This window comes from Microcebus murinus, chromosome 13 (assembly GCF_040939455.1).
Source record: "Microcebus murinus isolate Inina chromosome 13, M.murinus_Inina_mat1.0, whole genome shotgun sequence".
Lineage (NCBI taxonomy): Eukaryota > Metazoa > Chordata > Mammalia > Primates > Cheirogaleidae > Microcebus > Microcebus murinus.
Window position 1 is genome coordinate 17,991,665 of NC_134116.1, and position 14,514 is coordinate 18,006,178.

The 14,514-nt window shown below is 40.0% G+C and overlaps 1 protein-coding gene across 25 annotated transcripts in view; it reads left to right on the plus strand.

The window, feature by feature from the left end:
* The window catches only part of DOCK9 (dedicator of cytokinesis 9), a 272,799-nt gene that overhangs the window by 91,095 nt on the left and 167,190 nt on the right, over positions 1–14,514 (plus strand). For 3 of the 25 annotated variants that reach the window (XM_012755884.3, XM_076009326.1, XM_076009327.1), the window contains exon 1: positions 5,001–7,856. The exons of 17 other annotated variants lie outside the window; for them this stretch is intronic. In XM_012755884.3, the coding sequence (XP_012611338.1) occupies positions 7,731–7,856 (126 nt within the window). In that variant the 5' untranslated portion in view covers positions 5,001–7,730. Of the gene's footprint in view, positions 1–4,995; positions 7,857–14,514 lie in introns of those variants that run through there. 5 more of the 25 variants (XM_076009331.1, XM_076009313.1, XM_012755883.2 and 2 more) reach the window with 5 other exon arrangements.

Here is a 14,514-nt window from a genome sequence, read left to right on the forward strand (position 1 = left end):
GTTGGAGAAGTAGATACAGTGCTTAATCCCAGTGCCAGGCACAGAATAAGCCATATTGGAACCTAAGGCAAAGAAGAAAACCAACAATATTGATCTCATCTTCATTTCAAATTGTGATTCCTTTATCATGGCTTTTTGGGGTATTAATTTTGATTTTTATCTAAATATTTTATTGCTATTATCTTGATTACTGGATTTTTTAGCACTCTTGTAAACTTTGTTCTGGAAGTGAGTCCCTTGCTCACCTGACTCTCATCCTGGCCCTGGAGGAAGTACGATGTAAGCATTAGCTCCTTTTGTGGACATTATTTTAAATTATTTCCCAAGTGGTAATAAATGGATTTAAAATGTTTTTTAAGTAATTTGTGCTTTTTATGGACAGTTTAAAAAATAAAGATAAGTAGAAAGAAGGGGGCATAAAAGCCATTTGTTCCACATTTCAGATACAACCACTATTAACATTAAATTGTCTTTTGGTTTTTGTATCTTATCTTCTGTCCGAGTATTTTCAGGCCTTAGAAAACTTTCCAGTATATTTTGTGGCTCCCCCAAGGAGATATGTGCTCAAAAGGGAGATAAAATTATGTTTGAAATAAAACTTAAAAATATTCTGATCTGCTTAATTACCAGGTTTAAGATTAATTTTGGAGCATAACTCCAAAGCATAGTAACCATGTAAACATTGGGTAAACTAATTTATAGGAGCACATTTTTTGTAAGCAGTAATACCTGATTATAGTGTTCCATTTTAAGGGTTAAATTGGACTAAATCAAATAAGAATGTATATCAAGTGGCTGGGGGCTCTGTATATGTTTTCCTTGGTCACCTCTGCTACAGTTATAATAAAAAAGAAAGTATTGACTTCTAGCATTAGGTCTTGGCAAGGCATAAATGGAAGAGTGTCTGGAGGGTTCCTGAATGCTTTATGTAACATCGGAGCCTCATTTATTTTGTATTCAGTCTGCTATTTTTGAAACAACAGAAAGGCTTTAAGACCTGGCTCCTTTCTGTAGAAGTGCCAGTGGAATATTCATATCCACTGATGTAGTTTTCAGAGCTTGATTTAACATCTCACTGTCTTTTTTCATCATACTTTTCTTGGAAGAGTTTTTTTCTTTATTTGCGAGGAGAAAGATGAATCCCATTTATTGCATATATAATTATATTTTTAAAATTCATTTTAATTTGACAAATAGTAATTGTATATATTCACGGAGCACAATGTGTTGTTTTGATATATGTTTATGTTGTGAAATGATTACATCAAGCTAAGGACGAAAGGTCACTGCAGCTGTATCACTACTGTCATTGTAACCTTCATCATCACTGGAGCTTTCTAAGTTCTGTGATGTGTGCTTTGGTTGGCAGCAAAGAGGAGAGAAGCTTTGATGACCTTCCTTAACTTTCACCCTTCCCACCTACTTGTATCTCCAACTGTAGTCACCTTTGCAGCATATCTGTGAAGAAATTCATTTAGTTTACTTACATATTTTACAAACAGGGAGAAAAGTTTTACCTTGTAGGATGTGTTGCTTAGGGATAACAACATGTGAGCTCCCCAAAACTGTCTGGATGTGTTTTCTATGTCTTGGCAGTCTCTTAAGTTCACATAGGAAATCAGTTACAATGAGCGCAGAGGAAATAGGAGGCCCTCATTAGGCAGCAGGATGAGAGGGGATACATCATCTTTGCTTCTGCTGCTATTATTTTATGGAAGGGATGTAACCTACTGTTTTTTTTAAAATAGGGGATTTCCCAATTATTGTTAGGGAACTGGTGTTATAGTACATGATCATTGTCTTCTAAATGCAAGCTAAATTGAGCCAGAAGTGCTAGGAAGCTCTGTAATACCCTTTGCAAAGTTTCCATATGGTAGACTTTCCCCTTGTAGCCTAGGAGTGTTTTCCTTTTGCAGAAGTAGGTGTGGTGTCCAGAGTTGGCCTGAAGGCCTGTCCTCTCTACTCCCCAGGTTAGATAGTTGATGGCCTGCACTGTGACACCTGGGAGATTTAATCAAAGCCACATGACCTCTACCAACTCCATCCATCTCCATCATCTATAAATCAAGATGGTCCCTGGCTTTGCACCTCGTAAACATTGATGGAATTTGCTTTAAGTACATTTAATGTACAAGTTACAGGTTCTACAAAACCAATAAATTTGGATGGTGGTGGTGTGCTTTTCATTAGGGTGCTTTGGGAGGTAGATGTGGAGAGAAGTGAAAGAAAGAACATTTGTCTTCTAGCTGTACTTGAATGATGTATTTTTTTAGAAGAAAAACTTGAGTGCTATAAAAGTTTTTGACCATTTTTCTCACCAAGGATACCATCTCTGGCTCTTATCCTCAACTTTTGTGATATAGTAAGGAAAGTTAGAAAATTCTAGCTCATGTGAACTCCTGCGATGGATCATACCAAGGTGAGGCAGCTACATCATTTGTTCTTGGAGGAAACATTTATGGACTGCCTACTGTGTACATAGTACTGTGCCAGGTACTGGGGACATGGCCCCCACCCTCCTCTTCTAGTGCTCAGAGCTGACAAGGGAAGATAAAACTCTTACAGATAACTCCAAACAAGGCTGAGGCCAGATTCTGGTAACCCATACCGGGAGTTTAGTTTCCTGAGAAAAATCCCAGGCACATTATGTTTCTCTTGGCTTTGTAAGTTTCCATCTCTAAAATAAATTATTGACACTGCACACTGCTGGCTGAATTGTCATCATCATGACCAGAATAAATCGACAGTTTTCAGGAAAGCTATTCCTATCCAGAGCTTGTGAGACTGAGGGGATCCTGACCTTCAGTAGTCATTTGATGTGTGTTTTTGAACACCTGTGGAGTTTTAGGACCTGGGGGTAGAGAGTGAACAAAACAGGCCAAAGTCACTGCTCTCACGGAGCTGCTTGTTTTTTTTAGACAGACATGAAACAAGAAAAATAGAATATAGAATGCTAGGTGGTGATAGAGGCAACAGAGAACTGAAAGCAAAGAAAGCGGAGGATGTTGCAGGTGGGGTTGGGGCCATCTTTACTGAGAAGCTTCTTGAAATTCTGTGGCTGCAGGTAAAGCCTCCACTACACAGCAGGATGCTGTCTGTCCATCACCAGTGTGACTCTCCCCATCTTAATTTGCTCATCTGGGAACACAGACGTGGTTAGGGGCTGGGGGCTGTTCCCAGAGCTGAGTAACAGGAGGACAGCCCCCCCCTCCCCTGCACGATAGCAGGTCTGCTGGCCTCTCAGCTCTGCCCTGCTCCGTAGGCAATGAGAATTGGACACATTTAGAAATATATCCGCTTTTTTGTTTTTGTGTTTTTCTTCTGCTTGTAGTGCGGCAATATGACTTCCTAATGTTTAACATTCTATTGGGTGGTTTGTTTTTCCACAAATAATCATCAATAAGGAAAGTTCTAATAGTTAATATTACAGATATATAGAGCTGGAAAGATCTTTTGGTATAAGTCCTTCATTTTACAGGTAAAGTTTATGGGGCCCAGAGAGGGGAAGTGACTTTTGTAGTGACACACAGCTGTTGAGTGGTGTAGTCGGGGAGGAGGGGCTAGAACTTCACTTGGCTATGAGCTTCTTCTGTATCATTATCTCATAATCTGCCCCAATCATTTATTTCTGACCAAAGAAGTGGTAAAAGCTTTTGAAGAGAACTTGCAAAATATAGAAGACTTCAGAGAGAAAGAATCACCTATAGTTCCACGTACCAGAGGTAACCAGTAGTCAGGTTTTTTTTTTGTTTTTATTTTTTATTTTTTTTAGTCTTATATGTATATGATGATATTGTGAGCATTTTCACAATGTCCTTTAAAGTTCTAACTTTAAAGGACATTGAGAAAATGCCCTGATTTGGAGAAATAAATATCAGCCTTGAGTTGTCCAGTGGGCATTAGGCTTCCTGTGGTTCAGTTCCTAACTTGGCCATCAATCAGCAAATTAATAGACAGTGCACATGTTGACATTGCAGATAGGCATCTAGTGGTTTAGCTGAACCTGGTGTTTAAATTGCTGTTGTTATCCCTACTTAAATAGAATTTGAACCTGCCCCCACAAATACATTTGTATCCCCAAACTGTGGTGGGCTCTCCTGCTTGTCTCTCTAGACCTCATTTTCCTCATTCTGTGAGTGGAGGCACTTCCAGTGGTCCCATCTCTGAGAACTGGGTGGCCTCTCTGGACCTCTCCTTGGAAAGCTCACAGGCACACACAACTTGTTATGCAATTTTTGACGGTTCATGGACTACCCCCTAAGTTCAGCCTTGCATTGCAGGCTAAGAAACACTAGGCTCTTAGATGATAATGCAGATTATGTTTCTGTAACTATTTGATTAAATCTCTAATGATAAAAATAACTAAGGTGAGCATCAAACTTTATAGCAGAATGTGGTTTTTTTATATTAACTCATCTAGGGCCCTCGAGGGTTCTGGCTCAGATACTCTCTCTCCTGCTCCCACCTCTCCTGCTGCCATATCTGTCTTTTGTGTCCCTTTATCTCTCCTCTGCCATAATGACTCTTTACTGCCCTGCTCCCTGACTGCTGATGCTGTTGTCCTGTGGCAGCTTCTTGTGCCCTCTTATCCACCCTGTTTTGTCTTTCTCAGAGGAGCAGATCATTTTCTTGACACCTGTTCTTTTCTTTGGCCAGCAAGCTGACCAGTAACAATACACTGTGGAATATGTTTAGTCATTTTCTCTCTTTTGCAATTTTTTAAATTTCTACTTACTGTTTCTGTTTCCCCAGAACAAGAGAAAAGAAATGACCACTTTGGAGCAGAGATGTAAATATACACACACATATATATAATATGTATATATATGTGTGTGTGTGTGTGTATTTTTTTCTTTTGTCTTTAAAGTTAATTGTTATATTTTAAATATTCTTCTGATATGCCAAAAGCTCCTAATAACGAGAGTAAAAAAATTCATAAGGTTAAGATAACTGATATTTATTCCTTATAGTTATTCCTCATATATTAACAGTTATTAGCTACAGCAAATACATTTTCAAAGTCTATATAGATTCATTGTTAAAAATAAGTATTTTTGTATTTTTAAAGGTTAAGTTGTACTGTCTGCAGATACACCTTTGTCTCAAAAAATAACAAGTTTTGCAGAATAACATTTTCTTAGTTGGGAGAAAGGAACATTTTAATTTTTAGTAAATTGTACATTGGGTTTTGATTTATGAGCAGTTGAAAGCTTCTGCTTTAATTTTGGGCCCTTAACAAATGAAAATTTGCATATTTTTACAAGCACTCCATTTCACTTTAGGGCCGAAGGTGACCAGTGGGACAAAACTGACATCAGCATTCAATTCAGCAAGCACATTTGCAGTGCTTTGCATCCCTGAGACACTGGAGACTCAAAGGTGTTTAAGATACTGTCCCTGCCCTCAGTGAATTTATAATTTTACTGGAGAGTTTGACAGGAACAAACTTAATAAAAGGTGGACTCTGGAAAACACCAGCCATAGAGGTAAAAGTAGTTAGTGCCCAGAGGGGTAATAGAGGAGGAGCTCATTCATTCTGGCTGGGAGGGTGGCGTTTAAACTGGGAAGGTGGCATTTAAACTGGGTCTTGGACATGAGCCCCTTCTGCTTCCCAGAGCGTGATGGAAGTTTGTCTGACAGTAGGAAGAGGAGGTTGGGGCTTTGGGGTCTACAGTTAGTCTTCCTTAGAGTAAAAAATTGCCCTTGGAAAATTCCTTAAATTTCCTGTGAAGTTTTCATGGTTTTGAGTATCCAACCTGTATGATGAATTTGCATGCTTTTTTTTTTATTTCGGCATATTATGGGGGTACAGATTTTAAGGTTTCAATAAATGCCCTTTCCCCCCTCCCCCCTGCATGCTTCTTAAAAGTTGAGAACTAAAACCCATATGCAGAAACATTCATTCCATCCTGCTTCTGAAGAGTTCTTGCTTCCCCACAGGGTTGACCCTGTACTAACAGTAAAAGTCTATACCCTGCATACGCGTTAATAGATCTTTTTGTTATTGTAAGGGCTAAACTAGCTTGTGTGTGAAGGAGCTTGCAGTTAGTAGATAGTAGGAGCTCAATGAATGTTTGTGGAGTTTGAATCCTGAGGTCCGACGTATACCTTGTTCTTTGAAATGTTGTAAAGGAAAACTTGGCCACCTACTTCCTGTCCTTCTCAAATGGCATTTCCTCTAGTGGCTGTGCTGACCAAATGTCATCCTCACATCCTCAGACATGAGTCTCACGAGCCCTTTAGAGAAACCACATCCTATTCAGAGGTTTAGGATGTAAAGCTAAATGCTGTACCATGTGACTCTCCTTGACCGGCAGGTTTCTAAAGTGTTAATCTGTCCTGAATGAGCAGTGGAGAACACTAGCACAGAAACTGGGAGACTCATACCTATATTTTGTGTCATGGTCTCTATTTCCCTGGGTAGTATACTTCTGGCCTCTATTGTTGCTATATGATAACAACTTTCATTATTTACTGACTGCTGCTACCACTCTACTGGGGCTTCTGTTATCTGCTGTTACTCAGTGCTCTCTGATGTCAAGGAAATAAGCAAAGTAACTAACTTTGAGAAGTTCTGCAGCATCCTGGGAAGTGCACAGTTAATCCCATCTTTAATGCTCATTTTTTGTGTAACTTTTTAATAAATCTGTCGACACCTCTGTTTTAATTTTTTCTAAGAGGTGTTTTTTTAAAAAAGCAAATTACTCCACTGTTAATGTAAGTAATCAAAGTAACAGACTTTTGGGAAAGCATATTCAATGGTGCTATCACCATTCAACCATGAGACCATGACCCAACTACTTTCATGTGCTTTTGTGTGTGTCTTTATTGATTTTTATTAATTTGTCATTTATGATGTCTATTCATCTTGCCTTCTCAACTAGGTATAAAGTTCCTTGAAGGGAGAGTTACATGTTGCCTTGTATTTTTACCATGCTCCTGTCAGTACCTGGTACTGGGCACATTACCTTCTGGTCTCACACCCCTGCTAATGGATTTAAAGTAATAATTCTGTTTCATAAAAACATTTACCATGATATGTGGTATCCCATGAAAATATTAGATGACCTCATTTTCTGGCATGAAACAGTACATAAATTTTTAGTGTGCTGTGGTCTGTCATGCAGGGAGAAACTCTTCGTACACCTACACCCATGAGGTGCAGGCTGCGGGAATACCCTTGCTTATTGCTTTTCCCTGCTTTGATCATCAGCCAAGCATTTGATGTTTAGCCATAATCCAAATGCAAGCATTCTGAAACACTGAGAATTTTAGAACAACCAGCCCACCAAGCTGTCTTTTAAGCTCTGCAAGCTTCAGATTTGAGGTAGTTCTGAAGGTGTCTGACTGTGACTGGTTTTCTCTTAAACATGGCACTATTTTGATTTGGATTCATTTGGCCCACGCCGTGTGGAACAGGCACAATAAGGCCGGTCTTTATCGGAGAGGCAGTACACTGTGTATTGTTCAGTTTGGGGTTTGTTTTCCTTTGGCCAGCAAGCGGGAGCCTCCCATTTTCTGAGCAGTAGTAACACCCCTGGAGGCTGGCCTTTGCTGTCACGCCTGCCAGCCCCACAGGCTCTGCAGACCCAGCCAGGGGGCTGACCACTTGTGCCTGGGAAGCCAGTTTCCTTTCCTTCCCCAGTCCACTGGCATGCGTGTGCCTTGCACAGCCAGGGGCTTGCAGCTGTCCCAGTTGCAGACTTTCTGACTTGCGTTTTCTGCCGAGAATGCAGGCTGACAAATATAGGACAAGTAGTAGAAGTGTCAAAAAGGAGCTGGTGATCGAGTCCCCTCTGCAATACAAGGATGCAGCCCAGGGAGAAGTGGAAGCAGAGAACCCCTGCCCGGTGCTGGTAAGAGGGTTCTGTCCGAAGTGTTTCTGTGTCTTCCCCAGACAGAGTTGTTATTGTGTGTGTTTACGGGGTTGACGTCTCTTGCCTCTGTTTGATTTTAAAACTTCTCTGTTTGTCTCTTGTGAACCCTTCTCTCTCTCTTTTCCTGTAGATTGATTTTGGTTCCACTGTGATTCTTCTTTGTGAAGAAAGAAATGTTGACATTTTGTGGGTGAACGTGGTTTCCAGGAGGCTTCTTTGTATAGAACAATTATGTATTGTTCAAAATTATGTCCCACCTAGCTGCAGTGTTTCCAGACGTAAACCCAGGGAAGCACATTTTAATTGCAACTATAGGGTTGAAAAAGATGTACTTTGCAAACGTGTTCTACATTGTGTATTTATGTTATTGAGAAAATGAGGCAGGTGTTGTTGAGGGGTTTTAAGGAATATCACAGTGAAATTATATATGTTCTCTCTCACCCATTTTAGCAGGAGGTTTCCCTTGAAAGAAATAGGAAAGAACCTGAACTGTGAACCAACTGATAGGAACGTTTCTGTTCTTAACATTAGCTAAACTCTCAGCCCTTAGGATAAAGTTGAGTGCTTCATAGGACTTTGTAAGGGAGGAATGTGAAAATGGTTGTGTTGTTATCATCACTGAGTAGGTTGTGCTTCTCTCTTGGAATTTCCTTAGTACAATAAAGGCACATAATTTTTTAAGCAAACTGCAAAAAACCACCAACATGCACTGGAGAGGGGACAATTGAGCCTTTCAAATTATCTTTTAAAGGGATTGTTAAATTAATACTTAGTGATTTTATATAGTGATTTTTTTAAACATGGAGGTTCAGTTGCTGTTACTATAAAGTGGTTATGAATTTACTTAATTTTCAGTTGATGTCGGTAAGAATGTGCATCTAAACTTTCCTATAACAGATTTGATTTAAACTGAATTGCTTTCCTCTGTGATATGTTTGACTGCCTTATATTGTATTGCCTTAAAAATTGTATTGCTAACCCTAAACTGAGAAAGTCAGTAAAATACGATGGTCTTTTTCATTGCAAATTTTCATGTTAGAGATTTAGGTTCCTTTTTTTTCCACCCTCTGGTATATTGTTTAGAAATGTTATTCATTATCTTGGATTCCTTTCTGCTAGTATAATGGCTCGTTCATCTGTTGAGTTGCTTGAGTCTCTCACAGGCTATAGAGATTTAACTGCTTAAAGCTCCTAGCTGATGTAACTGATGATTTCTTGGAGGAAGTTGTGTGGTTTGGGTTCCCTTGTGAATATTCTTAAAAATCTCCTGTCAGTGATTCTCCAGATGTGTAGAAGTATTTGTCTAGAGGACTGAATACACTGTGGAAAGATGCTATGTGATATATTTTTTAAATCACGTGACTCTTTAAAAACTTACTTTTCTTTCTAGTGCTCAAGAAATTTGCTGTTCATATCCCAGTTATTTGTTTAGGTAAATCTCAGTCCAGGTAGATCCATGGGGAGGTCTTTTTCTACTGCAGTGGATGAGGCTGTGCTGGCTGCAGCTGGCAGGATCACCGGTCAGGGCCCCGGAGCTTCTGGGGGTGTGGCGAGCCAGCTCTGTGCACCTGCAGAGAGGTGTGGGGGAGCAATGAAGGCGCAACAGTGATACAAGAAGACTTTTCTCTTCTGACTGTGGTGCTCTTCTTCTAGCAGAGCAAGCAAGATAAAAAAGAACTAATATCAGATAAGAAAAACACAGATATTTAAGTAGGGCTTCTGCCCGGGGCAGATCTCCTTACTGTGACTCTTACTGCCCACTGGCAAATGGCAGTTCAACAAACTGCTGGGAATATAATGGTTTTTTAATGTTAGAGACAGGGTTTCACTCTGTCACCCAGGCTGGAGTGCAGTGGCCCAGTCATAGCTCCTGGGCTATGTAACTTGCAACTCTGAGGCTCATGTGATCTTCCCACCTCAGCCTCCCAAGTAGCTGAAACTACAGGAACGTGCCACCATGCCTGGCTAATTTTTCTTTTTACTTTTGGTGGAGACAGGGCCTTGCCGTGTTGCCCAGGCTGGTCTTGAACTCCTGGGCTCAGATGATCCTCCCAAAGTGCTGGGATTACAGGTGTGAGCCACCGTGCCAGGCCATCAAGATGATTTTTTAGAAAGTAGGCAAACACAGCCATGAAATCTGTTTGTGGTAGTGCTGTTCATTGTTATAATGCCAGTGGCCCACAGGCTTGGTAAGAAGTCACAAGTCTGTCTATAATTTGAGTGAGTTATACTGAGGGACTTTTAAATGTAGGTAACATTAAGTTTATTTAGGAGGTGGCATTTTGAAATCAAGTTTTGCTGGTTATGTACACAAACATTCTTAGGGGAAAATAGTACATAGTTTAGAAAGGATAAAAGTAATTAATATGTGTAATAAGAAATCTAAATAGTGTAGAAGTGGGAAAAACAAAGTACCCAAAGGTAAACACTATTAATAATTTGTTATATATATATTTGCAGACTTTCTCCTGTCCATGTTAACAGCATTACTTGGCCGGGCCCTGTTGCTCACGCCTGTAATCCTAGCACTCTGGGAGGCCGAGGCGGGCGGATTGCTCGAGGTCAGGAGTTCAGAACCAGCCTGAGCAAGAGCAAGACCCTGTCTCTACTATAAATAGAAAGAAATTAATTGGTCAACTAATATATATAGAAAAAAAAGGAGCAGGGCATGGTGGCGCATACCTGTACTCCCAGCTACTTGGGAGGCTGAGGCAGAAGGATTGCTTGAGTCCAGGAGATTGAGGTTGCTGTGAGCTAGGCTGACGCCGTGGCACTCACTCTAGCTTGAGCAACAAAGCGAGACTATCTCAAAAAAACAAAACAAAACAAAACAAAACAGCATTACTTAGTGTGAGTGTGTATTTTTGGAAAATGTACTAGTACATTTAATTTCTGTGTTAATTTTCTCCCAGAACACATCAGGAACATCTTCCTTTGTCACCATATATGGATTTATGCCATAACTTTTTAATGGCTTTATAGTATTTCATTTTATATCTATACCACTATTTGGTGGTTATTCAATTTTTGTCTAATTGTTTGCAATTAGTAACAATGCTACATTGAATGTACTGGTAAATATATCTTAAAGCACTTAGAAAAGCCAGAAGTACTATAGAACAACACTTGTTCTGTATACTTTCTATCAGAAGTTCACTCTTACCCTTATGTTTGGCAGCAGTGTTTCATTCCCCTCTGCCAGGGCCACAGTGAAGCTTTCCCTTAGCAGTGGCTGCTTGTTCAGTGCTAGGGAGAGTCAGTGTTTCTAAGGGAAGTATGTGTTTGGACATTATAAAGTTTCAGAGGCTGCAGGGTTCAACTTATAGGCAGCTCCATGGGTGTGGGTGGAGCTTGTCCCCTACATTGTGACAGTAAGTGGGGGAGGAAGCACATGGTGAAACTTCCCCATTCTTATCCAGGCTTGCTGCCAAACCCATTGAGGAGTGACTTGGGGGGCTGGGACTGACTACAAGGGAAACAGTCAGGATGTTCTTCATGTTTGCACGTTAGTTACCGTACTTATATTTGCATATCTGTTTTTGCTCCCTGACCTCCCATTCTAAAGTAGTTCCTGGAAATAATTTATTCTAATTGTTACTGCCCAACACTTGAAAGGAAAAAGATGTGGCTTCAGAGCCACATCTGTGCGGCCCCTTTTGTTGGGGCTGGTGAGGACTGCAGCACAGGTCTTATTTTGGCAATTTTGAAGGTTGAAGGATATGAAGATAGAGAAGAGTGAATTTTCATGTATTAGGTGTACTCATTGAGTATTTTTTGAAAAGTATCTTTTCCAAGACACCTTTTAGGTTTTTCATCTTTTTCCAGGATCTTCAAGTGTTAAAAGCTGAATTTGAGTTCTTATATTAATGTTTGAACAAACGCATGATTACCCTAGCTAAATAACTGTGTGGTACGGTAGGTAGCGTGTGTACCTGACATAGAAACGAGTAGAAGGACTTGGCTTTTGGTTGGACAAGTCAGTATGTTATCTGAGAACTCTTCTCTTTCCTGAAGAGAGAGGGAATGAGACTAAAATACCTTTCCTATCTGAAGTTTTGTTTGCTCTAGAAATAGCAGACTGAGTGAATTAAGACACAAACTATAAAGTATAAGCTTATGGGTAATAATCATGTTGTTAATATCCTATAAAACTTTAGATTACTGTGATTGGTTTAATTAAATTATACTTAATAAGCATTTCTGCCCTATATGTTTTCCTGCATTTTTGTAGGCAACTTCAGAAGTAATTAATGATTGATATTACATTGATGATATTTGTTAAATAATAAGTAGGTTCTTTGTTTTTAAAATATTGCGTGGTGAAGGAAGGAAGTTCCTGTAAGCTTTATGTAATGACATATTCCTAGGTGACAAAAACAGGAAATTTTAGTTATTCAGAGCCACACAGAGCTTCAGTACTGTGCTCTGTGTTGCCCTTCATTTGTTTATTCGTTAGTTCATTCAACCCACATTTGCGAATACTGAGATTTGCCAGGCTTACTGGATAGTGCATTGAAGTGAATGAGACCGACACCCTCCCTCTCCCCAGGCAGCAAGGCCTGGGTAATGAGGGGGTTCATTCCTCAGAAATGCTTGCATGTGATGTTTATCAGGCACAGTGAGTGTGACTGTCACCCATCCTTTCCAAACACTTAGGCAGACAGCGCTTAAATCATGAGAAGCTTCGAGGACATGCTCTCCGGAATTTTTAGCACCTAAAGCAGGCATAGCCCTGCATTACAGAAGGCATAGGCAGGACCCCTGACCCCGTTGGTGTGAAAACTTTGCATGAATGAGGCACCTGCTTTTGCATACCTATTTGTGAGGTGTGTGCCTAGATAGGGTGGGAGTGAATTTAATAACCAGGCCAGGCCTAGAAAACAGCTTCCACAACTTGGGTCACTACCTCATTATAATGCCAAGCTGTTCTTACTTTCTGGGGTTTTTGCATGTGTAGAAAACTAAACTCCACCCAGCTCTGGTGTGTTTCTTTTCTCATGTTCTGTCATCAGTGTGAAGACAGAATGGCTGCTGGTCATTGTTTTTTATTTCAAGGTAATACCAGGTGTCTTTTTGTTTTTCTTTTTTCTTTTTCTTTTTCTTTTTCTTTTTTTTTTTTTTTTTTGGTGTAATAATAAAAACAGCAGATACTTATACAGTGCCTTGCTTTGTGCCAGGCACTGCTTTATGCCTGTTAAATATATTATTATTTCAATGAATCCTCACAATTCTAGGTGGCAGATGTTATTATTATTCCTCTTTTACAGATGAGGAAACTGAGCACAGAGAGGTTAGGTAACTTGCTCAAAGTTACACATTTAGTTAGTGGCAGAACCTGGATTATAGACTTCTGGTTAGGTTTTCTAAAATCCAGACCTGGACAAATATTTACAATTTATTAATGAAAATGAACATATGTGAATAATACATATTCATATTCATACACACTGCCCTTAAAAACTTAAAAATTGTTAGAGAAAGGCCAATTTATAAGTGACAGAACAATAGTGGTTGAATAATGCAGATAAAGAGAATGGTAGTCGTGCCTACAGGAGTTGGAAATAAGAACTAAATAGAGTTGGTATCAGGAGATATTCTTATCTCAGGTATTAGATTTTTATCATCTTCCCAGAAAGTTACATGGGACCTTAGATTGGTGGAATATCTGAGAGTCTCTAGAGGCATCTTGTTTCTCTCCCTAGATTCTTTTTTCTTTTATTAATTTACAGCATGATCCAGGATCATCCTGAAGTGTTTACTCCCTGATCAGTAAAATAGGCACTGTGGTCCTGTAGTGTTTATAAGAGGTTGCCATTTGCCCAGGTGTGCTCTACTATTTGAAAGGCAGCGGCTGAATACGAGTCAGCAGGGCGCTGTCACAGGTAGCTATTGGCATGAGTGATCCAATAGAAAGCACTTTGGGGGCAAGCCTGGGTGGCTTACTCCTGTAATCCCAGAGCTTTGGAGGCTGGGGTGGGAGGATCACTTGAGGCCAGAAGACTGAGACCAGTGTGGGAAATGTAGCAAGACCTTGTCTCTACAAAAAAAAAAAAAATACATATATAAAAAAATTAGCCAAGTGTGGTGGTTCGCACCCGTAGTCTCAAGCTACTTGGAAGGCTAAGCTTGGAGGATCACTTGAGGTCAGGAGTTCCAGGTTACAGTGAGCTATGACTGTGCAGCTGCACTCCAGCCTGGGTGGCAGAGTGAGACTTTGCTTCTAAATAAATAGAAAGAGAGAGAGAGAGAGAGAGAGAGGAGAGAAGAAAGAGAGAAGAAAGAAAACAAGAAAACCACTTTGGAGACCAAAGACCTAATTTGGATCCCACATCGCCTCTCCATCTCTGCAAATCATCACCACCACCAGTTTTCTTATCTATGAAATGAGAAGCATGCAGTCAATAATCTGGGGCTTCTGCTCCCTGTCTCGGTGTTATTTCTTTGATCTCCGAATAACCTTTGACAGAGTCAGGTTTAGGACTGTGGCGGTTTAGTTTCAGGCTTTAAGTGTAGTTTATTCAAAATCATTTGGGTTTCGGTTGTTGGAGCTGCAAAATGGGGTATTGGATTTCTACCCAGGGTAAGAAGCAAGACCAGTGAATGGGCTGGCCACCTGGAAATGAATAAAAGTGGCAGC